Source organism: Mauremys reevesii, linkage group 1 (genome assembly GCF_016161935.1).
Source record: "Mauremys reevesii isolate NIE-2019 linkage group 1, ASM1616193v1, whole genome shotgun sequence".
Taxonomy (NCBI): Eukaryota; Metazoa; Chordata; order Testudines; family Geoemydidae; genus Mauremys; species Mauremys reevesii.
The window spans coordinates 270673177-270699281 of NC_052623.1; the positions used below are offsets into that span (position 1 = coordinate 270673177).

Genomic DNA, 26105 nt, shown 5'->3' on the forward strand with positions numbered 1-26105 from the left:
TTCAGGACATAAAATGATCAATGGCTGGGGTGAGAAAACAAACAGTGGTCCTTCCCCAAAGCACCACACAGAGGTCAGCGTAGCCATGACTGGCCACTGTCAGAGAACAGATGGCTCATTGTTGATTTCTAGTTTGGGACACTAAGAATTTAGAAGCTGCCAATCACCTTACAAAGGAAACTCTGGGAGGACGATGGGTGGGATGACCTAGGGAGAAATCCTTCTGTTAGAAAAAGGGAAAAAAAAAACTTTATTGGTTTACATTTCGCAGAGGTAGTTACAGAAAGGGCCTTCGGTTAATTGGTTGAAGAAAACACAGGGACATGTAATGGTTGTGCTCACATGAAAAGGGCATCAGCCATGAGCATGCTAGCCTCCCTGTATAACAATACACAGAGATTTTCGGTGGGTCGGCAATCTGAACTCATTCCTCAGACATTGGGGGTGTGGCCAGGGGAGAAGACTTATCAACTGAGAGGGAGAGCATGGAAAGGAGAACTGCAGGTGACTCCCCAATTCCAAAAGGGGGCAAGACGTGTAAAAGCAGTGCTACATCTTGATAGGAGAACGGATCCCCTTAGAATGTAAGTGCTTGCCCACCAGGCATTCTGGAGAGCCGTATGGCAGACACTAGCCACGCTTGAGAGATGGCAAGAGTCAGTAGCCATCCTTTTGCCATCTGCAGTTCTCAGCTATTATCAGGTTCCAATCCCCAGTCGATTTTGTTTCTTCCCCCACCCCTCACACATTGTTACAAGTTAAACTCTTTAGAGAAGATTAATTGGTTCTCAATAACAGTGAAGTCCAGAGATGCTTTAAGACCCTTTCCCCAACCCTACAGCGGGTATAGCGGCACCAAAGGCGGATCATCTCTTCTTGAAGCCGTACTTCTTGCGCTCGTAAAAGAGATCTGTCTTGGAACTGCCCAGATTGACTATCTTAGGGCAGCCATCCCTCTGGAAACATGGAGAGAGAAAAGGACACGGTTAGAGCAGAACAGGCTCGAGTGGGGTATGAAGAGTGATCACTATCTTCCACCCCAAAAACCACCTCCTGGAAACACCCATGCAGGCACACTTCCCTTCTACTCCATTGGCTCCAGCCATCAAAACTGAGGAAGTATAGGGGAGGAGGGAAGCCCTGCTACCATTAACTAGGGCATTCTCTTCCTCAGGGGAGCATGGAGAACAGTTTGAATAACATAATCAGTTTAATGAAAGAGATGTACACAGGGCCGGCTTTAGGCACTGCGGGGCCCGATTCAAAAGAGCTCCCGCTGAAGACAGCGACGGGTCTTCTGCGGCAGCTCAATTGGCTGCCGGTGCCTTCGGAGGCACAAGGTTCTTAGGGATGTTGCGGGGCCCTCTTAGGGGGAAATCAGGTGAATCGCCCTAAAACCGTCCTGTATGTACAGTGCCCCGAGACTGGATCCTTCTAAGCTGACTTATGACATGACTTATGGGGGCAAGGGGAACAACCTTTCCTCACCCTAAGTTAAGAGGAACCTACTTCCATTAGGTGTTAACACATATTCCTTGTGCCCTCAGGTCCTGCAGCCAAAGCAACTCCCAGATTCCTCACACTTTAGACAAATCAGAAAAGAACTCGATTCACTGTAAAGGTCACATGGCCATTTTGCAGGTGCAAGGGTACTCATAGCAAGCATATTTTGGGAGGCCTCCACATCCCAGTCCTACCAGCTGGAGGGAAAACCAGATGTAAGTGGAGCAGGTTAGGGAGAATAAATCAAGTATGCAGCTGTGAGTTATGGGAGATGGAAAAATTTAAATACAAATCAAAACATGAGCCAAAACCCTCCCTGATAATGGGAGATGGGACATGTGTATGTGCATGCCAGAGAACGTTGCCCATGGGTCACTCAGCCTGGCATCTGTGCGCCTCTTGAGGGCAAAATGCTGCTGCTGGAGTTGGCAGCTGTGCTGTGCTGAGGGGCCCAGTGGGCATTGGCACACGTGTCCTTGGCTGTTGCGTAAGCCTGAGTGGATTAGACAAGAAAGCTTTTGGGCAGATGTCATCCACTGCAGAGACCGCACCCAAGCTGTAGCACCAAAACTTGCTGTTATGGGGGAGGAAAGAAGAGGTGGGAGGGGCAGGATAGCAGAGAGAGAGGAGGGGAAAAAATGAAATAATTCTCTCCTCTCCCTTCCCACCACACCCATATATATGCCTACACCAACCAGCCTCTAGCTCTTGTCTTGTGGTTTCACTTTGAACCTCCTAGGTGGGGCCCTTCCACAGCTTCCCTCCCACAATTTAGGGCATCTGTGATAAACCTGGCAGCTTCATTACAGGTATCTGTTCATTCTTCCACCCCCTCAAAAGGATTTGGCACCTGCTCATACTTCTATCCCCAAGAAAGAAACAGAAACCCTCCCTGCAACCCACAACTTGCCAGGATGACACGGCATGACCCTGGCCTGTAGCCCCAAATGAGGCATGTGTGGAACCGGCGCCCCCCCCACCGAAACAGAAACCAGGCACCTTTGCCCCTTTACATGATGTTTCCTCCAGCCCATCTCATCAATTTTTTGCTTTCTTGCTTCACATTCTAATGGAAGAACGTTCCTCTTGACTCTGTCTGGGGCTGAATGTAGAGCACTTGGGAAAGTAAGATTAACTCATTTGACTAAACTAAGGGAGTGTTAAAGCTTCAGACACAGAGCTCTGTCTGCAGAAGCAGTACTGTGGTCCTGATCATTTGTGTTCATTTAAAAAATTCTCTCCAGACACTTTTCCACAGGAAATGGGTGTCCACCTTTAATCACTGCATTCCGTCTCTAAGTTCCACCTGCTGTTTCATTTCATTCACTCACATGCTGCTCTAACTGCATGTAGTGCTGCTGTACACGGTCATACTGCCATGTTTCACCTCAAAGGTGGCTGTGTTCTATGTGCAGAGATCATTTCCACACCACTGTCATTAAGCACTATAGGATCCTGCTACAGAAACATAAGGGAACAGGACCACTAGAAAGAGGGCACTTCTAGGTTGGAATATGTTTGCCAACAGTACATAACACCCCACAGCAGCAAAAAATTCATATCCAAATAAAACGGGAAAGGAGTTTTAGGTCTGTAGAGCGCAATTACCTGAGTTGGAATTTGGTCAGGTCACCAGAGCCATAACCCATATTCTTATGAAAACCCTCATGGGATTTTAATGGCTACAAGTGGCCCATGACTTTTGTTTTCCATCTAACCCAGAGGAAAACACAGCAGTACCGGATGTCCTACAGCACCACACATACACAGGGCCATTGATTCAGTGTTGACTGGAGTAGTCACATGCTTTTTGCAGCATTTGAGAATTTCTAAGCTAGTGACCTGACGTTGATAAAGCTTAGCTTGTGAGACCTAGTAAGATAACATCTTACGTGGTAATGCTACAGGCAATGTGTGAATGAAGTGAATCACATACGTGCAGTTTGGGATGAAAGGCACGAGAGAAATATAACAGGGCTTATTTGTAGATCTCACAGCATTTTACAACGGTGGCTAAGCACCACTATCCCCAGATGCATAAAAGAGAGGTGAAGTGACTTCCTCGTGGTAAAATAGCAAGCTAGTGGCAGAGTTGGTACTATAGCTCAGGTGTCCCAAGTCGCAGCTCCATGCTCATTCCACAAGACCACAGCTGCCTTTAAAGATAAGCATGACTGTTAAATAAACACCACATCTGTTCAACAAGAGACAGAAAGACAACCTTGAGGCACTGCATCCAACTTACATCCTTCTCCTGGATGGTGCACTCCTTGCAGTAATAGGCATCAGAGACTCCTGGACCTCCGCAGATCACACAGCGCCCTTGGTACGACCCATAGTTACACTCATCACATATGCGCACAAGTGTGCAGGGTCGCACATATGAGTCACAGATCACGCATTTACCATCACCTACAAATAGAAAGCACAGTCCTCAGCTAAAGAGTTTCCTTCTCCACCATTCCCACAGAGAGGGGATTGCTCCCTATCCAAACAGGTCCCCCATACACTCTAAAATAGCGAGACTGAGCTGGGAAATTCCTTCTCGCTGACGTATGAAAGCCATTTTACTTCTCTGAAGTGAATGAGCAAGTAGAAGAGCCAGTATCCTGCAAAACTTCATTTTCAAGTCTTTTTGCTTAGCAATCAGAACCAGAGATGAGGGCAGCGCTCTGATCAGCCAGCATTTTACAAAACTCTACATGACATCATCCCACCACTGTGTCATTAAACTTTCTGAGGAAATTTAGCACTTGTGCTGTCAGTTCAGCAACTTCTCACCAGACAGTCTTAACTACAGGACAGGTAAAACATAGGCAGCAGCAGTGCAAGCTTCTCAAGCACCACCACATAAACATGAGACTGGAATACTACCTCCAAAGGATGAAAAGGGAGGTTCAGTCTTCATGATCCTTGACTTCTGAGAGGGCCAAAAAGAGGGCGGATTTGTGTAGACAGCCACAACAATTTCTGTGATGTGGAAACCTCACAAAGAATTGAGTGAAACCTAACAATTCATTTCACATAGGCCATATAGCCATCAGATGCCAGTGACAGTCTGTAGTGTCCTGGACTATATCCAAATCAATGACCAAGAGCTGAAAGGTTTATATCATATTACCAGTCCCCTTGAGTCATCTAATCCCTACCGCCACTAAGGATTCTTATCTCTGTAGCGATGAGGCTTCAACTACTTCCTGTGGAATCTATTCCACTGGCCATATACTCGTATAATGCTTCCCTAATGTCAGACTAAGGGCTTGGCTACACTTGCAGATGTAGAGCGCTGGGAATTAAATCAGCCTTCGGAGACTGCAGCAGGGAAAACGCTGCCCTGTGTTTACACTGTCAGCTGCAAGCACACTGGCGTGGCCACATTAGCAGCTCTTGCAACGCCACAGAGAGCAGTGCATTGTGCTAGCTATTCCAGTGTGCAAATGGCTTCAATGTGCTTTTCAAATGGGGGGGGGGGGTGAAGTGTGACAGGGAGTGTATTATGTGTATGTGGGGAGAGAGACAGTGTGTTTTGGGGGGCAGAGAGTGTGTCAGCATGCTGTCTTGTAAATTCAGACAGCAGCAGACCTCCTCCCCTCTCTCTCTGTCCCCACCTCACACACACACCCCAGCATTCCACGGTAATGGTTTGCTTTGTTCCAGAGCAGATAAGCATGCCAGCTGCCAGAAACAGAGCTTTGAAAGGGGATATCTGCATGCCTGCAGCCAAGTTCAAAACAATGAGAAGAGTGGCCACTTGATTTCAGGGGATTATGGGACATTTCCAGAGGCCAATCACAGCGCAGTAATGCAACACGTCGGCGTTTCAGCCAGGGTGAAGCAAGCTTTATGCTTCTTATAGAGGTGGATTACCAGGAGCGCTCCAACTGCAGAGTCCAGGCGCTCTAAGTGCCATGCCAGTGTGGACACCTCAGGAGTTAGGGTGCCCGGGGCTGCTTTAATGTGCTCTAACTTGCAAGTGTAGCCATGCCTTAAATTTCTTCCTCCTTTGCTCCTTTTCCCACTATTTTCTGAGACACAGGCTAACACCCTTATTTCATTTATACTGTGCCCATGAAAGGACTGATCATACCTTCTCATTCTCCCAAGTCTCCTCTTTTATAGTAGGAGAAGAATGTATTTAGTTCTGTCTCTCTTCACATGTCCTAGCTTCAGATAATTTTTGCTGTGTATTTCCCACACTCATGATTATGACTTGAACCTTTATCAAATTGTGCAACAGGCATTTTTGGAAAATGGATTTTTTCTTTTTCTTAAATTACCAAGTTATCTTTTTGTAATACAAGTGGATCATCATGAATTGATCCATACAATCTCAGTTCCTTAAAATCTGGCCACAAACCTGTTTTTTTATCCACAGGTAGGACCCTCTCCCTGTACCTTTTCCATGACACATACCGTAATGCTCTGTGCTTGTATGGCATCTTCCACATAAGCCTCTCAAAGTGCTTTCCACATATTCATCAACTTAACCTCACAACACCCATGTGGGTTTTCCCATTTCAAAGAGTGATTTGTCCAAGCTTACACAAAAAATCAGTGGCACAGCTGGAAACAAAATCCAGGCTAAATCCCAGCTGTGTACTCTAACCACACAACAATGCTCTCACAAAACACCACAAGCAGATGTCATACTTACATTTTTCACACAGTCTTCCAATAGCTGCAATAAGTAAAGCAGAAAAAAGAAAATTATTTTTGACAGAGACAATTCAAATAAAACTTTTGTTTTAAATAGGTGAACTGCAATTTAAAAGTGAATTAATGTTTTTTAAAAAAATCTGTTTAAAATCTAAACTTATTTAACAAAGTACAATGGCAGCCTTAACATAGCAAATACATACATTTTAATAGTAAACAGTAAGCATCCTTCTAGACATACATGTGCCAAGACCAGAGTGTAGAGTTCAATGTTTCCCATGCGGCATTCAATGGCATCATTCATACTTCCAGCACAGCACTGCATTCACTACGCTGCTGCTTCAGGTATTAGCAACAGCAGGGAAATAACAGAGCCCTATACACAGGCCATGGCAGAAACTTTCCATTGCATTAATGGGAACTGGATGAGGTTTTCAGAAATGAAATTATTTTCAAATATTTTGTTTTACATCTATGTTTGGTTTTGAAGGCTACTAGCATATTCAGGTCATGTTCAGGATGTTATCTGAATTAACTGAAAAAAGTATTACCATTTGTCTGTAAGATTTCAAAACAATATTAAATAAATAATACTGTAGATGAATGTATGCAGTGTTCTTGTAGCCATGTTGGTCCCAGGATATTAGAGAGACCAGGTAGGTGAGGTAATGTCTTTTATTGGCCCAACTTCTGTTGGTGAGAGCTCTTCTTCCCCTTAAGCAGAGCTCTGTGTAAGCTCAAAAGCTTGTCTCTTTCACCAGCAGAAGTTGGTCCAATAAAAGATATTACTTCACCCACCTTGTCTCACTAGTAGATGACTACAGTAAGTATCAAGCTATAGAGAGTTGTATAACCTAGTGACCACCACAGCAAAGACTCAGTCACCACGGAGCAGATAGATACCCACCAGGCAGGAAGAGTAGGTGTCAGATAGAGTTAGGCCTCTCACCATAAAAGTACAGTTCTACTCTGAAAAGTGATTCTCTAAAAACAGCACCCAGGTTTCCATGTTTCCCTTATCTCAACAAGAACAGTTCAAATTTGCACTTGCAAGCAAAGATTTTTTTTTTCTGAGTCAGCCAGCTCTGGATCCAAGAATCAAGGTAGTCTCTTTCTCTCTCATGCATCACCGCTATATAGATTTAGCAAACCAACTTCTGTCCTCAGTTACACCATCTATTGCAGAGTTAACTGAGGGCAGAACTTGGCCCTACAACTGGAAAGAAATCAGCAGTTCTGATGATAATGAGAAAACCAAAATATTCTCCCATTTGTTCTCTTGGCACTGCCAGGATAATAGGAGTAAAGAGCAAAGATATTTGGTCACTAAAGCGAGCAACCATGACTGCTTAGCATACAAACTAGTCTGTTGAGTAAGTAGATATTATATTCATTTTTCTAATAATTGAGGTGGAATTGAAAGTATATAAACCAACAGGGCAGTTTAAACTCCATCTGGCCACTTAAGAGGCAGTTAATGTAGAAAACAATCTACAAAGATAAAATTACAACAATAGACCCTTATGTTCTTTGTAGGTCACAAGTTGGCAGTCACACAGTCAGGTGTTAGGTTATATGGGAACACAGCATGCATGCCTGAGCACACTGGTGAGGCACAAGGCCAAGAGCCCTGGGCTACCTGGAGAAGGGCAGGTGACTGGGGTAAATGGGAGGACAAAGCTGTTTCTAAAAAGTGTTTTGGATAAGTTTTTTGTGGGAGTCACCCCAACGTTAGTAACAACCCCCAGCACTGACAGGACACCTCCCAGCCAGAAAACACTTCATAACTGGGGGGGGGGGGGAAGCGAGAAACATCCCCCCCCCCAGACTTACACAGCCAGTCTGTAGCAGAGCCAGAAACAGGACTTGGGTCCCTCTGACTCATCCTGGTACCATACTACCAACGTGCCCCTCCCACCCCCAACTGGTGTCCCGTGCCAACATGCCCCTCCCCCCTCACCGGTGGCCCGTGCCAACATGCCCCTCCCCCCCTCACCGGTGTCCCGTGCCCCCCACTGCCAACGTGCCCCTCCCACCCCCCAATGGTGCCCTGTGCTCCCCGCCCCCGGGCCCCACGCGCCCGCCAAAGGCCTCCCCCTCCACTGCCGGGACAGGGAGTGTGGGACGCGCCGCACCTCCCCGCGCGCAGGCCGAGGTGACCCTGGACACTCTCGGGATCCCCCACCCCACGGACGCGGCAGAGAGGGAAACAGGGACACCCGCGTCTCACCGACTCCCGCCTGCTTGCGACAGAAGATCAGGTCCGGATGATGTTTGGCCATTCTCGTCACCGCGCGAGTTGAGTCGCGTGGTCACCGTTGAGCCCTTTCACCCTTGACCTCTCACCCCCAGGTCCTGGCAGGGTCTATGTGCTCTTCTCCCACAAAGCTGCCCGAGCTTCCCAATGACAAATGCTAAATCACTCCACAGCCGCATGCATAAAGCACCCATAGACAACGACTTTCTCCCCAGAGTCCCCTCGGTTAAACCGGATAACGCGTCCCCACTGCTTGGTATACTTTCCTTCCAGGACCTGCAAACCCCACCCACTCTCCTCCAGGCGCCGTCGCTTGCCGGGACCCCACCCTCTCTGGGGCTTGGCTCCGCCTTTTCGCCACAGAGGCCACGCCCACTTTAGGGTAGTATTTAAAGGCGACGCGTGACGTAATTAGAATGCGACATCATCTTTGTCAGTGAACAAAATGGCGCCGTACTGTGTCCTGGTGACTCGCCTGCAGGTGACAGTGCCGCGCGGCGAGCGGGGTGCGGCGGTGGGGAGCCGGGTGCAGTTGGGCGGCCCATGGCGGTGGGGAGCCGGGTGCAGTTGAGAGGCTTGGGGGTGGCGGTTTGAAGCCGGGCCGTCCTGGTTCTCCGGGTAGGTCAGCGTGTCCCTCCCGCCTGCCCAGGCGCTGTTCCCATGGCGACTGGGGAGCGGGGTCCCTGCAGGGCGGGGGCAGCCCGGGCTCCGCGGTCTGGAGGTGACACCCCGGCCGCGCTCCCTCCGCACGCCCGGAGGGCGCCGGGCGGTGGCCTTTGCTCAAGGTGAGGACAAGGTGAACTGTGAGGTGGGGCCCAGAGGGGACAGGGGTCGGGCCGAGCCCCTCGGAGGCAGACCGCAAACCTGCTGCTAGTGAGCCCGGTCCTGTCTGTGCTGGCCTCCGTTCTCCCCTCTCTGGGCCCGGGTGCTCTGCAGCGTGTGTGTTAGATTTAAACTCCTGTGACTAAACCAACTTCACCCACCCTCCCACCACATCCCAGCTAGGGCTGCAATTTGACGGGCCTCTGGGACTGCCATGCAGAGGTTATTTGGGCTGCAATCTGTGCCAAGGGCTGGTGGGTGGTTGCCACTGTGCACCTGCATTGACTTGTTAGAAATAAAAGTGATCATAATTTTTTTCCCCCCCTCAGGTTCAATTGTGTTGTTGTTTTTCTCCCCTTCTGTGAGATATAGTGAAATAAAATACAACTCTTATTAATGTATATTTAAACCATCTCTAGTGGACTACCTCTTGCACTTCTGTATACAAGACTTTGAGTGGAAAATGTGTATGTACATGTTTAGGTCTAAACACAGTAATTACAGGGACTATGCAATGAGACATAATGAGGGAAGAAAGAGATCCACTTTCCCACCCGAGTTCTAGCCAACTAGAACTTGAATACATTTACACTTTTTAGAAGAGATGCCCTATGTGTAATGATCTCTAAAACTCATACAAGCTTGCAACATGACTTCAACACAATCTGATTCTTGTACTTCAGGCATATTTTTGTGTCTAAATCTGTACTTCAAGAACTCTAGAGGTTCTCATTATTAAGTTGAGGACATGTATATGGATATAACTTTCTCTTTTAAAACTAAAATATTCATGGAAAATCATGCTCCTCATTTAAAGCATGGAACTGGGAGTCAGGAGATCTAAATTCTGTTCCTTGCTTTGCCATAGACTTTATCTGACCTTCCCTAACATTTTTCCTACTTTGCTTCAGTTTCCTAATCTGTAAAATAGTATTAATTTACCCATAGTACTTCTCAAGTGTGTTGTCATCATAATTCACTATATATTTGTAAGTGTTTGATCTTAGGTGGAGGTACTATAGAAGAGTGTATTAATTGTATGCTTAAAATATAATGGGTCCTAACTGCAGTTTGATTTATAATGTGTCAAATTATTTGAAATGTTGCTTCAGTAACCTTTGTAACCTTTTCTAACTGGAATAACTAATTTAACTGATTAAAATGCTTATACATGACTACTTTCATAAAACGGGAAGAATTGTTCTGACTGTATATAAATAGGGCAGCACAAAAGTAAGGAACTGATCCATCATGTGAGAACAAGGGGTCAGCTGATGGAATGAATGGCAGGTCAGTTTAGAAGAAATATAAGAAAATACATAGCATATAATGTATTGGATCTGTGGAATTCACAGTTCCCAGAGGTTATCTAGTATGATGATTAAACTAGATTTCTTTAAAAAGGATGAATAGTTATAATGAATATTGAATTATACTAACAAAGCTAAAGGTAATTAGTAAGGCTAAGATTTAGTCTTAGGTATTTTTAGTACAAGTCTTGGGCAATAAATAAAAATTCACCGCCCGTGAACTGTCCATGACTTATACTATAAATACCCCAGACTAAATCTTAAGGAGGTTGCTGCTGGGTGTGTGTGCCAGGGGCTATTGCTTGGGCGGGGCAGGGCATCCCGGGGAGGCTGCTGTTGAGGAGCCATGGCCAGCTATGGCACCAGCTGCAAGGGGCTGCCAGCAGTGGCAGCACGGGACACACCAGGACCGCCGTCAGCATCAGCTGCACTAGCTGCTGGGGGGCTGCCTGGGGAAATGACTACTCTGCTGCTAGCTGCCTGAGCGGCGGCTGGCTCCAGGACTGCCCTAGCAGCTGGCCGGTGTGGCTGTCTCTGGGGTCACCTGAGCAGCTGGCTCTGGAGCCAGTGGCCTTGGGGTCAGCCACACTGGCCCCTGCAGAAGTCACGAAGATCGTGGAAAGTCCTTGAATCCGTGACTTCCACGACCTCTGTGACAAACATGGAGCCCTAGTAATCAGATATGCTTCTGGTTAAGCACTGTAGGTGACAAGAAGGAATTTTTGCACATATATAGCATTACACAGACAGTGAAGGACCTATATAAGTATCACTTCACCAACCGCAGCAGCACCTAGAATAGCTGCCACATTAGAACAGCATATGGCAATTCTGTACAACAATTTTAGGACAAGAAGTAAAGAATTGAAACTGCAAGGGGGAATTCTATTTGCCAGAGCTAAACTAGAGTGGAAATTGCACTGTGCTCCTAAAGTCTGGACAAAGCCAGTCCTGATGATTTAAACATTAGATACAGGAGAGGAGAAGACTCAACAAACCACTTGGGGGCCCATCCCCTGCAAGTTTTGAGAATTGTCTACATGGGGATGTTATTTGCGAATAAAGTAGGGTGTGAATCCAAAGTTCTGTAGCTATTCCAGAATAATGCCATGTATACAGAGTATGTCTACACTATAGCAGCACAACTATGCTGCTGTAGTGTGGATAATTCCTACATAGAGAGGTGGTTTTGTTTTTTTTAGCCCATGTAGTTAATTCATCTCTCCTAGAGGCTGTTGATGGAAGAATTCATTGATAGACCTAGCTGCATCTTCATTGGGTGCTAGGTCTACCTCATTATGTCGCCCAGAGTGCACAGTTTTTCACAGGCCTAAGGGATCTAGGTAGGTCAGCCTAAGTTTTAGATGTTGACCAGGTCTTATCCCAGTCAATTTGCACATGCAGATAAGCTCTTAAACTCTTCAGATATTAGTAATCCTACAATTTGGGGTATAAAAGAAAAACTAAATAAATAATTGGAGATATGTTTATCTCCTAGAACTGGAAGGGACCTTGAAAGGTCATCGAGTCCAGCCCCCTGCCTTCACTAGCAGGACCAAGTACTGATTTTTGCCCCAGGTCCCCAAGTGGCCCCCTCAAGGATTGAACTCACAACCCTGGGTTTAGCAGGCTAATGCTCAAACCACTGAGCTATCCCCCTGGTAAAGTTCCCAGGGTTGGGTTTAGGGATCATTGGTTACCCCCTCCTAAGGCTGTTGGGTGTATGATTTCAAGGGAGACCTTCCCTGGTCACTAGATAAAGCTGCTCAGCTCTTATAAGGAGGAGGGGTGGGAAGGTATGTGATGAAATACACCCCTGTATTCATACCCTACACACTATTGTAGTAATCTTTGTGTACAAAGTATGCCTTGTAAGGTATCATTTGAAAACTAATAACTTGCTGGTCAATAATATCATGATTACATATAATGTTGCTACAGACATTTTAAGTTATAAACATTAGCTGAAATAACCACTGAAGTGTGTTTACCAGACATGTCTGGGGAGTGGGTAAACCTGTTTCTCAAAGTACAAGTTGACAACCGTACCCTAGTGTCATCAAAGCTGATAGGCCATCACCTATCAAGTGACCATTCTTTGGCAAGCAAAGTGGGCAGGAACAAACAGACTGGCATTTTAGCAACCTACAGCATGAAACCTCCCCTCCCCCAGACCTCATGTCTCCTTGCTCTCAGCTGGAAAGAACTTTGTCTAGGGGTCACTCTCTGGAAAATGCATTTCAAAGAGTAACTGAACTATTACAAGTGAGGGGCAAAACACCCTAAGTTCTCTCCCTGTCCATTTTTCTCTCTTCTCCTAAGAAGACAGAAGAAACAGCTCTTGGACTTTGGAAGCAGATCCTAGCCTGACGAGTTTTTGATCAGCTATGTTCTGGAAATGTAGTAAGGGACCTAACTTTGAACCAAGTCTAGTGTAAACTTAGAAAGCACTTTATCTTGTAAACATTTGAGTAAAATGCCTCATACTTCTACCCACATAAAACATGTCTCTGTAGTTAAATAAAATTGTTTTACGTCAATTAAAACTAATCTAGTGTTTGTGAATTTTTTTGGGTAACTCCATTTAAGGTAGCAGACTGTTGTTGTGTGCTGATCCCCTTAGAGGGGCAATGCACTCAGTATATCTGTACTGACCAGGATAGGGCTGGACAGTGCAGGAGACCCATTTTGGGTGGAAAATCCAGGACTGGGAGTATTGGGGTCACCCTGCAAGTTGTGACCAAGGCATCTGGAAGCCAGAGCATGGCTGGTGTTTGCTGACAGGCTGCTGTGCTCAGAGCAGCTGGACTAGCACTGTGGCTATACACAGATGCTCAGGGTGTGACCTGCATGCTGTTTGGCTGCTTATAAAGAGCCCATGTTGGGAGCTAGAGCAGCAAAGTGTTGTGGGGCAAGTGGTGACACAGCCCCTCTCTGATCTAGAGTGCACCTTGGAATGTCAAAGGTGGCTCAAGGAGGGAGTTGGCTTGGAAGCTGTCAGGGACTGAAGGACAGGCTAAGATTCAGGGAAGGCCACAAGCCCTCAAGATGGGGCTCAGAAGCCTCAGAGTACCACCAGAGTGTGAAGGTGGGAGTGGGGCCCTATATCAACTTCCAGTGGCTTTTGTGAGGAGGAGATGGGCCATAAGCCTCCAGTGACCCTTGAGGGGGGCACATGAGGTTTTAGCAGGACCCATGAGCTGCTGACAGGTTGGGGTCTCTGAGGCTTGCAAGAGGTGAAGGCTGTCAGGTTGAAGAGTGTCAGGGTGAGGTGTTTTTTCCTCTCTCTGGGAAAGATCCCCGTAAACAGGAAACTGAAAGAGTATTTGACAACGATTTATGTATAAAGTAAGGAAATAGGAGAGAACCACTGCGAGATTAGAGAAATATTCATCTTAAGTGTCGCTTGTTAGAAGTGTATAGTACAGAGGATAAGAATATGCGTGCTAGTCCCTACTGTGGTGTTGCATAACCTCGGGCAAGTCACTTAACCTGTGCCTCAGTTCCCCCTCTTATAAAATGGTGACAGCTCACCTTAGTAAATCACAATAATTAGTAATTAAAAAAAACTCAAAAATGTAACAGTAGTAGGGAGAAACTTTCAGAGAAGTTAATTTAAAATCAGCACTGTTATGTTAATCATCGTCATATGTGGAAAAGATGAAATGGTTCACATAATTTCTCTTCTTGGGTATGTCTCTTGTCTTTACTAAAACCTAAGGTTATGTAGACCTCCTGAGGTCCCTTCCAACCCTGATATTCTATGATTCTACACTGGGGGCTTTTGCCAGCATAGTTATGTTGGTCAAAGATGTGAAGAGTTGTGGATCCATGACCAGTCCAGCTGTGATGCAGTTGTGGTGGCAAAACACCAATTTTACCTGGTATAGCTTGTTTTGCTTAGGGATGGGAGTGGACTAAACTATACTAACAAAGCTGTGCTTGTCAGTATAAACTGCATCCACACTGAGTGCTTTGCTGGTATAGTATGCAGGAACCCCTGTACGGTGCTCTGAATGTGGAAGTGGCTTAGAAGCCTGTTTTCCCTTGTCTTACTGGCAACTTTCCCAGGCTGGATACCTTAATATCTGAAATGTTTCCATTTCTCTCCTCCCTCCTGGTGAGTCTGAGAGGTTGTGGCAGGCTTCAAGCAAGGGTTTGCTGCCTGGTATTGATGGCCTTAGTTACCATCCAAACATTTATTCCTTCCTTAGGTCTCTTTGCCAACTGTTAATTTAGCGTAAGGTCCTACTGAGGCAAAAACTTAAATGATTTCTTTTACTTCCAAACACTTAGGATTCACACTGAGACAGGCTTGACCCTTCCCTAAAACCTGAGGGCAGGGGAGTCCTGCTTCAGATTTTGTTCATACCAAAGTCTGCACTCAAACAAAAAGAGTGGACTGTTGTGGAGACGCTACCATTATTTTAATTTCCAGACATAATCTGTTTAGGAAGTCGTCTTTGGGCTGTTACCAGTTCACTGTGTAAAAATGATGGCTGTTACTGTAGTTCCACTGTTGAAAATTCCTTATATAGACAGTGAGCTAAGTGGATTAAAACTCCTAACGTAGACCCATTCCACCAATACAAAGCAGAGCTTATGCTGGTGCAGTTTACTCAACAGAACAGCTCCACACCAATCTGTAGCTTGTCTTATTCTTCCTTGTACCTATCAGTCGCAGTTCTCCTTGATCCATCACCTGCTCTCATGGTTAAAGTGGAGCCTCGACATAAATTACAGGATAGTGGAAGGAGTTTTTACAGACTCCTTGTTACCAACTCATAGGGCCTTTTCAACTTCTTGTTTGTGGTATCCAGCAGAGGGTGAGGGTCCAATAACAGAATTAATCATTACAAGTTGCATGAGAATGAAGATGAGTTAAACTAATTAAGACTTCAGAGAAGAGTTCTTGGGCCTAAGCCCAGAAACGGGGGAGGAGACTGGGATTACGGTGAGAGTTCTTGCAGTATATAGTAAAATGCCTTTACTAATTTGGGCTTGGAAAGTGATATTTCTTCCATGGCCTGATGGTGGAATTTTTGAGGTTTATCCTTCCTCTGCAGCATTGAGTGGAGGCTTTCAGAATAAGGTGGCTATACCTTGAGTGCAGACAAGTCAATAACAAAAAAGTGATCTTGAACTGGGCTGAAGGAATTGGGAGCAGTCACATGGCCGATCAAAGATCGGCACGTACACTTTGAACAATGAGTTAGCAGGGATCTAAGTCAGTGGTACAGTGAAATGTTTCATCTCTAGTACTTGCGCTTTGTTCTGTGGTTGAACCTTAAACCACATCCACCAAAATGTGGTGAATTATTAACCAAAAAAGAAGAGTTGGAGTTGATGCATTTTTAATGAATAGCTCTGTGACTTGCACCTTTTGAAGTGGTGTTCTCATTTGTACCTTTTATGTTGTTTCCTAACTGGCATGTGCTTTAATGATCTGAGACACTTTATTTTTTTGTATTACAGTTGTTCCTAGAGGCTTTGATTGGGATCCCCTCCCCCACAACATGGCAAAACTAATAGGACAGATTTTTTTTATAAAAGGACAAATTTATCTTGTTGGTAGTGCTGCTATTACAAAACTGACTATACAACCGAATTAAATGTCAATCCCAATCTTCCTAGATTTCTCGAACTTTTTTCATACATCTGATATTGAGAGGGCAATATAAATAAGATTCAGAGCATCCAAATATTGTCATGATCTTGCCTCGTTAGCTCACAATTCTTTAGTCAATATTTCAGAGGCTGGTGTCAAGATTATTTTGTGAAGAACACACCAGAGAAGAAAAAAAACGAGATGGTGGAGTGGGGTTTGGAGTTCCCTGTCCCTCACCAAAAAAGTCATTAAAGGAAGAATAATTAAGGATAAAGGGGAATGCCAGGAGTAAGATTAAATGCTTAGATATTACAACGATGAGAGTTTATTACAGCTTCAGCCATTGCTGTTGTCTCCTCTTTATGTGACACCAATGCTGGTGAAAGTTGCCAGATTTCTAGTTCTGACAACAGGTGCCTAAGAAGTTTGGATACCCAGTTCCCATTACTTGTAATGTAAATTGGATATCTATATACCTTATGCATCTTTGAAAAGTTCAGCCAATGGCCATCTAATCATGACTAAGGTTAAGATTTTGTATGGTTATTTTTAGTCAAAGTCAGGGACAGGTCACAGTCAATAAACACAAATTCACAGAAGCCTGCGACCTGTCCCTGACTTTGACTAAAAATAACAGTGACAAAATGGGTCTGATGGTGGGATGAGAGCCCGAACCCTGCCATGGGGATGTGGGGCACACTTGAACATGCTAAGTCTTTATTTTCTAAAACTGTTTTTGTTGCTCATCTCTTAGAATTAGTGTCCTAGAAATCAGAGCTGGAAACACACGTTATTACCTTTTTTTTTTTTTTTGGGTGGGAGATCACTTTGCTGCAGATGTTTGATAGATAACCAATATAATCTTTGTCTCTTCCTCTTCCAGCAAGTCCTGAGTAAAGGGGTACGGCGGTACCATGTAGCTCCCGTCCTGTGCCAGAGGGCTAAGGTGGCCATGAGCCACTTTGAACCTAATGAATACATAAATTATGAAATGCTTGAGAAAAACATCAATATCGTCCGTAAAAGGTAAGGGTGAGAGGTGGTTTGGAGAACTTACCACCACAATGAGGGAAGGAGAGGAAAAGACTTCAAGGGCTGTGGTAGCGCAAGGAGAATCTAGTGGGGAAAGAGCAGCTTTAAGGGGCTGTGCTGTAACAATGAAAATTCTATGTGCTGGTGGCTCCTATGTGGTGGAGAAGAAGGGTGGGGTGGGGGAGTATTTTTTTTATATGCAAACAATGAAGTCACTGCAGTGGAGGAGATGCTGAAGAAGTAGAAGTATTAGCATTGGATTTAATACCAGCTATTGGAGATTATCGTATTGATTTTTTTTGTTTAATGTCAGGAGTCCGATGGGAGTCTTGGTATATCATGCCCTAGTCTGTTTGTACGTACTCATGGGAAACAGTATGTGATTAGTACAAGAAAGACACTTAAAAAGTATCCCCGTCTCTCTTTGCACTTTGTTTCCATAGTGAAATTATCATTCTGTATTCACGTGTCCGGATACCTACAGTAAAAGGTCGCCTAGGGATACCTTGCTTGCGTAATTGTGAACTTTGTTTGCTGACACAGAGATTAGTGTGACCTCAAGGTCACCAGTTTTACTCCAGACTCACCTTGGCAGTGGTTGAAAGTCATTCCCTTGTAATGGCTATTCTGTATGCTTTGTGAAATGAGTTGGTTATCTCAATTCAGTCCATTGTAGCCAAGTAGGTTCATCACAGAAAACATCACCATTGGAATTAACCGGGGTTTCTATTGAGATTGTCTGTGAAAAAACCAATGACTGAAAAGGTCCTGAACTCCCCACTTGTTTCCTAGAGCTGATGGATCATCACTCACTGTGGGGCCTGGCACATGTAGATTTGATGACTTGTGTGGGTTCTGTGTATGTATTTTTTTTTAAAAGTTTCCTGCAACTGCACCACTGTGGATTATGATCTCATAAGCTAAACTGAGTTGGTTGACTGTTGCTTGTACTGCACCCAAATTTGTGCATTTGGAAACTTCTGGGGGGAAATGTGGATGTTTCAGGAAGGGGTGCTGATGGCTCTTGAAAGAGTGCTCATCCTTCTGAGTCAGTACTGAACCAGGGCCTCTGCGCTGTTTCATGTTTGGGTGCTTTTAACCAGCTGTCAGAAGTAACTGCACTTCAATGTTGTGGGAGGAGTGAGTGGTCCCTCTGTATATAGTGTAAAACGTGCTTTGGGAGTCTGGTTCTTCTGGATGATGTGTGTGTGGAAAAGTAAAGGAGTATCCTTGTTCATTTAAGATGCACATTTAAATGGGGCAAAAAGATTGGAAAAACATGAGCTGACGTTAAAATTCCTCCCTGTTGTCTTCCCCACAGGCTAGACCGTCCACTGACTCTGTCTGAAAAGATTGTATATGGGCACCTGGATGACCCTGTGAAACAAGATATCGAGCGGGGCAAAACCTATCTGCGCCTGCGGCCAGACCGCGTAGCCATGCAGGATGCAACTGCTCAGATGGCAATGCTGCAGTTCATCAGCAGTGGCCTGCCCAGGGTGGCGGTGCCCTCCACAATCCACTGTGATCACCTCATTGAAGCCCAGTTAGGGGCTGAGAAGGATCTTCGGAGAGCTAAGGTCATTATTGCACCAAGACCCATGATGTTTCCTATGTTTGGAACATGTGGTCCCCTCTAGAGAACAGATTTTCAGGAGAACAATCACAGGAACGGAATTCGCACCAGATTATGTACTGTACAGCACCATATATGTACATGGTGCAGTACAAAACCAAAGTTGTGATAGTTCCAAGCCCCAGGGAGCTTACAATCTGAACTAGACAAGTCTATCACAAACAGTTTAAAGGGTGAGGCATGATGTTGAGAAAAGACAGTCTTAGTCAATCTGCTTTGGAAACCAAAGCAAAAGGTGTATTCTCGGTGTAGGGGAAGAGAGAGGCCATTTTAAAGGGGTGAAACATGAAAATAGCTGATCTAGAGCACTAGAAATTTTCTTCCAGCAGTGATCAAAACCTGATGTGTCTCAATCTCCAGAATACGTCTGGCCACATATACAGCAGTCCATCGTTGGGTGGGGGAGAAGCATTGTCCTAATCTCTGCAAGTTATTAACTAAGGGTTGCTCTCCCTTGTCGCTTTCTGGGGTGGAAATCCTGCAGGACTTTTCCTTTCCTCCCCTACAACCTCATGAATGATAGAAACATAGTAGAAGATGGGAAGACTGAAGTCTACTGATGCTTTTCCCTCACCCTGAGAGTGTGGGATAGATTGTGGGATAAGCTCCTGGTTTTAATGGACCAATCTGATTGCAGTGCTTGAGAGTAGCTGGCCCATCTCATATGTCCTGGAGGGTAGAAAGAACTTTTTCCTTGATATCAAAACTGGTGAATTAATTTTAGCCTGCACACATGGGATGAGCTGTAGCTTAATCATCTAGTTTAATTTATTGCCCAAGATACTGGCCCAAGTAAGCGCATATCATCATCCCCTTCCTTCCCGCCCCCCCTCTCCCCCGGAAATCATAGTAAGATAAGGTGAATTATGCCACTCATGAAACTGAGGTCAGGAGCAAATTTCCCCTCATTAGGAGTATTTGTCCCATGCTTTGTGCCTCAGGAAGCTTGAGAGTTATGCAAGAGGTTCAGAATCTGGAGCCTTCTTACGAGACTGTTTGTTCCCTTTCTTCCCATCACCCCTTGCCCTCCCGCTGCTCTTGCTCTGGGCACTGAACATGTGCTCTGTAGTGTGATTGTATTCTTTATAGCAGTTCTGCTGCAGCTCTGGGCACCCCCTCCCTCCCCATCCGCTCCGGGATTAGAGCAAGCGAAGGTCCTGCCTGCCTCTGACTGGGTTTCGCTCTTGATGTTGCCAGTTGGCATGGAATGAATGCTGGCAGGGCAGAGAGTGGCTTGGATCTGCTCCTGGCACATCAGCATGCTCTGTTTGGGAAGAGAGCTGCACAAACAGAGTGAAGTGACCTGACTCCCAGTGCAAACAAAGCTCAAAGAGCCCTCGCCGCCTCATGGGAAACTTCAGTAAATGTTCTGTGCGGAGACAATTCCTCTATTATCTCCACATAGTCCCCTCCCCCTTTTCTTTATTCTGAAGTGTTTGCATGAGAACAGGGTGTCTAAGTCGTCATCCATTCCTGTTCCTTATCATATCTACTTTCCAGCTGCTCTGACAAGAACATCTCAGGACATCCTACAGTCTTCTGCTTGCGACAATAAGTGATTGCCCTGGAAGGCTTCATAGTTGTGATCCTACAGATGATTGTGATGTCACAGCAAGAGGCAGCATTGTATAGCTGGTAGAACTGGAGACTTGGGCTCTCTTTCCCACTCTACCACTAACTTCGTCTGGCCTTGCGCTAGTCACTTAGCTTCTCTGACTCCATAGCCCCATCTGTAAAATGGGGCTAACATGCTTATCAAAGCACTAAATAGAGCAAAGAAACTAGGAAGGAAGCAAAAGAGAAAAGCCCATGAAATGGAAGCAGGATAGTTTATAAATAGTGTGAGTTTTGTTTTATAACTTCAAACAGCAATTCTAACTCAGTCTTGAGATGCTTTAGTGGTGTCGCAAGTTGTTGAGTTCAGTGCTGGGATCACTGTGAAATTCTATGGCTTGTGCTGGAGATCAGATTAGATGATGGCTGTGGTCCCTTCTGGCCTTAAAATGATTTCCTGGAAGTCAGTGATGCTGAACTTCATTCTCCCCTCCAGTGCCTACAAAATGTCCAGGAAGCCATGGGGCTGGGGGGGTGGCTGAACTCTGGCTCTGTGGGGAGAAAACTGAATGTAATGTCTTACTAACGCTTTATTTAACTGTATGAATAGGACATTAACCAGGAGGTGTACAACTTCCTAGCAACAGCAGGTGCCAAGTATGGAGTAGGGTTCTGGAAACCTGGATCGGGAATCATTCACCAGGTAAAGAGTCCGTGACTGCAGTGTTTGAATGGCAGATAGCTCACCACCTTATGGTGGGGAGAGAACACGTGTGCAATTACTAAAAGAATTCCTCCTTCTAGGGAAAGGCATATCCCCTCCCTCCATGTTTAATCTAGACTGGCTGTGTTTGTCCTGCAAGGTGACCTCTTTGCACCTCTGGCCTAGACCAGGACATTTCTCCAAGGTTATGCTGGTCAAATTGTAATCTGATGCTTGATGGCCTATTGTTGGCACTAACTGTAGTGGGAAGGGGCAGAGTTTCACACCTTCATCTGAATGGTTAATTGGCTAGCTTAGCTTGATTTGGCTGGGGCACTAAAGTGATGCTGGAAGTAGCTTAGTCCCAATGTAAGTTGCCTTTATGGGGAGGGGAGAGTCTGTTTTTAAAATCTAAAACCAGACGTATTTATGATCTTAGTTTTAATAAAACCAGGGGGTGGGATGGGGGAGAAGATACTCTAACACAGTAGCACTGTCTTATTGCCTGAGAATAGCAAAGCAATAACCAGTCTAGAGCAGAGGTGGGCAAACTACGGCCCACGGGCCACATCCAGCCCGCGGGACCCTCCTGCCCGGCCCCTGAGCTGCCATCTCCGTCCCCACACACTCAGCAAAGCGACCACACAAGCAGTGCAGCCCGGCTCTGGCCGGGTGGCGGGGCTGCAAGCTCCTGCTGCTCTGGGCGGCATGGTAAGGAGGCTGGAGGGGGGAATGGATAAGGGGCAGAGGGTCCTGGGGTGACAGGGAGCAGTGGGGACAGGGAGCAGGGGGTGGTTGGATGGGGCGGAGGTTCTGGGGGGTGGTCAGGGGATGGGGAATGGGGGGAGGGTTGGATAGGCATGGGAGTCCCGGGGGGCCTGTCGGGGTGGGGTATGGATATCGGGTGGGGCAGTCAGGACAGGGAGCGGTGGGGGGTTGACTAGGCGGGGGGGTCCTGGGTGGGAGCAGTCAACAGGGGACAAGGAGCAGGGGAGGTTGGATGGGTTGGGTGTTCTGAGGGTGGTGGGAAGTGGGAGGGGGCAGATAGTGGGTGGGGCCAGGCTGTTTGGGGAGGCACAGCCTTCCCTAGCCGGCTCTCCATACAGCTTTGCAACCCCATTGTGGCCCTCGAGCCAAAATGTTTGCCCACCCCTGGTCTAGAGTGACTTATGTAGACTTCGTGAAATGCAAAAAGTAAACTCCATTGAGGGTGAAAGTAACTTTTTTTTAACAAAAAAAACGTTTCTAGAATCTCATGTTCCATTAGCACCTTAATGGAATACAATCAACTTAAAAAAATCATATTTCTCTCAATCTTTTGAACCTATTTTAAGAGGTAATACTGATGAGAAGTGTCATTAGGAGACTGGAGGGAAAAGCCCATGTTGCTTTTAGTTTGTCAGTTTTGTGTATTTGACCATGCTCTGTTTTGTAGCTTTCCCCTGCATAGCTAACTGGCTTCCTCTGTTTATTTTGTGAATGTCCCACCCAAACAGGGAAAAGATGGGGGAGGAACATGCAATTGTAAAACCTAAGAAGTTGATTGGAGGGTCTGGGGCAAGTGCACTTAAGATGTGCCTTAAAGGTCTCTTTGTTTGCAACTGATCTTGTAGCTGATATGTTACCTTCAGCCCATAATGGGCCAGCCTAGAAGGGAAGGGGGAGTGTCACCTGAGCCTGCGCAGGAAACGGTGGGAACAACTCATTTCTGCCACTGCTCTGGGACCATATGGTAATGCTTACCGTGTGGCCATCTGTCTCTGGTAGTGTTTTCTACTACCACCACTAGTATCTGAGCACTTTGTGTGTAATAGTTTCTAGCACTTCACCCTTTGGGGGGTAAAAGCATCGCTTGGAGTAGGCTTTGTCTTTGGTTGGAGTTTTTGGGTATAAGGGAATGTCAGTGCTGAGTGCTGTCCTTTATATTTTTTTCCTTAGTAGCATTGGGCAGGAGCTCTGGCTTATTCATCAGCTGATAAAGCTCAAGGGTTTCTTGGGTGGGATCAAGGCGAGTCTGCCCCTCTAACCCCAGTGCCAAAGGCATTGCAAGTATAACCTGGGGGGGAAAGGGGTAGTTCAGCTGCTGTTGCTGTTTTTATTCTAACCCTGACCTGTTTGCCACCCTACCCCCAATGACTGAGGTGCACTTAGGGCAGCCTTCTTTGGACCTGATGGAGAGGGCTTGGAGACGAGGCCTTGCCAGGCCTGATGATTGAGGGTCTCAGGTTAATGCATGAACCTTTGTTTTCTGCCATTGGGGTCACCTGAGTGGGTTAGCTGGGTTTTTATGAAACAGATTCTGCCTCTGACACTTGTCTGTGTGGAGCCTTCTGACTTCACGCGGATCCCATACAACCCTGTACCATGTTGTATTATCACTGGCTTCATATCCTCCTCTCTCTGACTGGACTGGTTAAGATTCATTCCTGGCATCTGGTGAAGGGCTACTTGTGGCTGACTGGACAAATCTGCTTTGGTGGGAAATGCAGTTGGAATGGCAATGAGCTTGCAACCTGAAATAAGTTAGCGACCATCTTGGGATCATGACCTACAAATTAAATCACTGATATGATCCAGGGTTCCTTCTGCTCCTGGCTCTCCTCTTCACTAAGTGTCATCTTGTTCTTTGTTTCTCCACTTACGTTTGTTTCAGATCATCCTGGAGAACTACGCATACCCTGGGGTTTTGCTCATCGGTACGGATTCCCACACCCCCAATGGAGGTGGCCTGGGTGGAATCTGCATAGGAGTGGGTGGAGCCGATGCAGTAGATGTCATGGCAGGCATCCCCTGGGAGCTCAAATGCCCAAAGGTGAGATGGTGGGGGAAGGGTCAATTCTGAATGGGCCAGGGGCTGAAATAATAAGTTTAAAGGGGAGCTTGAATTTCCCAGATGAGGCACTTTGAGCCACTATATCCTTGGGAAAATAGACTGGTCTAGAAACAACTAAACCATGCTTCACAGGCAACTCTGAGTCTCCACTCCCTGCATTGTTCTGTGTGCCTCAAAGGATGCATCAGCAGGAACTTCTCATTAATTAGCCATGCAAAAGGATTCAGGCCTCCTGGCAATATAGGCTTCCTGGAGCATTGGTTTGATACTTCAGGATTTCCTTCCTTGCCCCACATCCTGATTCTGGGCACTGATGCCACTCGGAAGTGAGGAGGAACAGGATCCATGTAGATACTCATTGGCTTAGCCAGCGGAAGATAAAATCTCCATATTTTAGCAAGCTTTCTCTTTTGTTGGTGCTCCTTAGGTTATTGGCATAAAACTGACTGGCGAGCTGTCAGGCTGGAGCTCTCCTAAAGATGTGATCCTGAAAGTGGCCGGCATCCTCACTGTGAAAGGTGGCACAGGTGCCATCATTGAGTATCATGGGCCTGGTGTGGACTCAATCTCCTGCACCGGTGAGGCAACACCATCTCATTTATTGGGGACATAGATTGCTACTGGGGGCTGCGGTCTCTGGACAGTAATGGGCAGACTGATGCCGTTTGCTGTTCTGATGATCATGGGGATTGACTGCTGGTGGACTGAGGGTGGGAAAGGAATGTGATGGGAGTTATTTAAAAGAACCCACCCCCTGAAACTGGCCTGGTAGTTAATGTGCTGCTTTGGTGTCCCGGAGACACTGACTCTAGTCTTGATTTCTTGCTATGCAGGCTGACCGAGCAAGGGAATGCTGCACAAGCACAGAGCTCCCGCCAGGGTAGGAGTGATCACTCAACTGTGACTCTTGCAATTCAGGAGCACAGAATGGCTGTCTGCAACAAGGGAGTCTTGTTAAATGGCCAGTCAGGACAGTTGGCAAGATGCAGGGGCCTTACCTATGTTTGGAGGAGGGGGAGAGAGATTTCTTCATGGTTCTGACAGGATACAGGTGGTAGTTGACCTTCCTGTGTTTTGGGTTTGGACACTTGATCAGGCCTGTGTAACTAGAGGGAGGAAAGGGAAGCCAGTGATTGCTAGTGAGTGTTGGTATATGCATTGGTGCTGAAGAAAGGCCTCTTACAAGAGCGGATGAAGATAACTGGAGTGGGGGAGAGATGAAAGGTGATTGGTCAGTGGTCTTTGCTTCTAGAGCCCGAGACAGACGCTTTGGGCCTGCCTGTGGCGATGTGAAAAGTGGCACTTGTATAAAATGCTCCTAAAACTTCACCACTGTGCTCTTGAAATTCATGGCTGATCCCAGTGGCATAAGAACATACTGGCTTTCCATGCTCAGTCAGTGAAAGAATAACTTTTACTCCATTTAAATCCACCTTTGTCATTTTTCAGTCGACAAGATCAATATTACTGGCTCTTCTGGCTAGAGAAATGCTGTATAGCTGGGGAGGAGTTTGAACCCTGCCCCTAGTATTGTGCAGGTAGTAAAGAGACTGCAGCAAAATATGCCTGGTGGCTTCAGCAGATACAACCATATTACGCCATTATTTCCTGTCAGCTGTGTTTTACCTTTTAGAATGCCCCAGCCGTGATCTCCACACTTAAAGCTCTATACAGTCATGTGCATTCAAAAGGTCAGAAATATCTGGCATTACAAAGATGGAATACTGGATCAGGTGGCCCTTAGACTGAGCTGATGTGGACTTCTTTTTCTGTGCCCACCTCCCCCATTTTGTCCTGGCCTTGCTGTCTCCAAACAAAAGCAAATCTGTGGTGAAGAGCTAAATGCCTTTAAATCCTCTGCCACTTAGTTTGTGGGTCTTTCCTCTGGCCTGTCTCTAGGTATGGCAACAATCTGTAACATGGGGGCAGAGATTGGTGCCACCACCTCCCTTTTCCCATATAACCATCGGATGAAGAAATACTTGAGCAAGACTGGACGAGCTGGTAAGAAGCTTGGGGAAGGCTGGTGGCAGGGTGCCCATCTCCTCTAGCTTTGGGTGCTCTACCGTGTTGCACAGAGATGGTGCCTATGGCAGTCAGCACCATAGAGGTGCTCGCCCTTGGGGGATGTGGGGATCTCTTGTGCTCCTCACCAGCACCCCCAGAAAGATCAAATTCAGGAGAGGCCTTC

General features: G+C 46.2%; 2 protein-coding genes across 5 annotated transcripts in view; one reads left to right on the plus strand and one right to left on the minus strand.

Annotated features, from left to right (window-relative positions):
- Positions 1-226: 226 nt before the first annotated feature.
- PHF5A (PHD finger protein 5A) lies at positions 227-8732 on the minus strand. Of its 3 annotated transcripts, XR_005585453.1 has the most exons (5): positions 8390-8732; positions 6158-6181; positions 3749-3915; positions 1510-1700; positions 227-956 (listed from the first exon to the last, which is right to left on the minus strand). XR_005585453.1 is itself a non-coding variant. In XM_039491332.1 (4 exons), exons 1-4 carry the CDS (start codon positions 8439-8441, stop codon positions 867-869), a joined length of 333 nt encoding a protein of 110 aa, XP_039347266.1. In that variant the 5' UTR covers positions 8442-8720; the 3' UTR covers positions 227-866. The 3 variants fall into 3 exon arrangements, 2 of the variants coding, with proteins under 2 accessions (XP_039347266.1, XP_039347277.1); XM_039491332.1 differs by lacking the exon at positions 1510-1700 and having other exon boundaries at positions 8390-8720; XM_039491343.1 differs by lacking the exons at positions 227-956; positions 1510-1700 and adding an exon at positions 1727-3659 and having other exon boundaries at positions 8390-8730.
- Positions 8733-8773: 41 nt separating this feature from the next.
- Positions 8774-26105, plus strand: part of ACO2 (aconitase 2) — a 31483-nt gene continuing 14151 nt past the window's right edge. The window contains exons 1-7 of one of the 2 annotated variants that reach the window (XM_039491226.1): positions 8774-8897; positions 17040-17182; positions 18510-18768; positions 20989-21081; positions 23735-23893; positions 24342-24492; positions 25814-25918. In XM_039491226.1, coding sequence (XP_039347160.1) covers positions 8862-8897; positions 17040-17182; positions 18510-18768; positions 20989-21081; positions 23735-23893; positions 24342-24492; positions 25814-25918 — 946 coding nt within the window. In that variant the 5' untranslated portion in view covers positions 8774-8861. Of the gene's footprint in view, positions 8898-9130; positions 9202-17039; positions 17183-18509; positions 18769-20988; positions 21082-23734; positions 23894-24341; positions 24493-25813; positions 25919-26105 lie in introns of those variants that run through there. The other variant, XM_039491235.1, reaches the window with a different exon arrangement.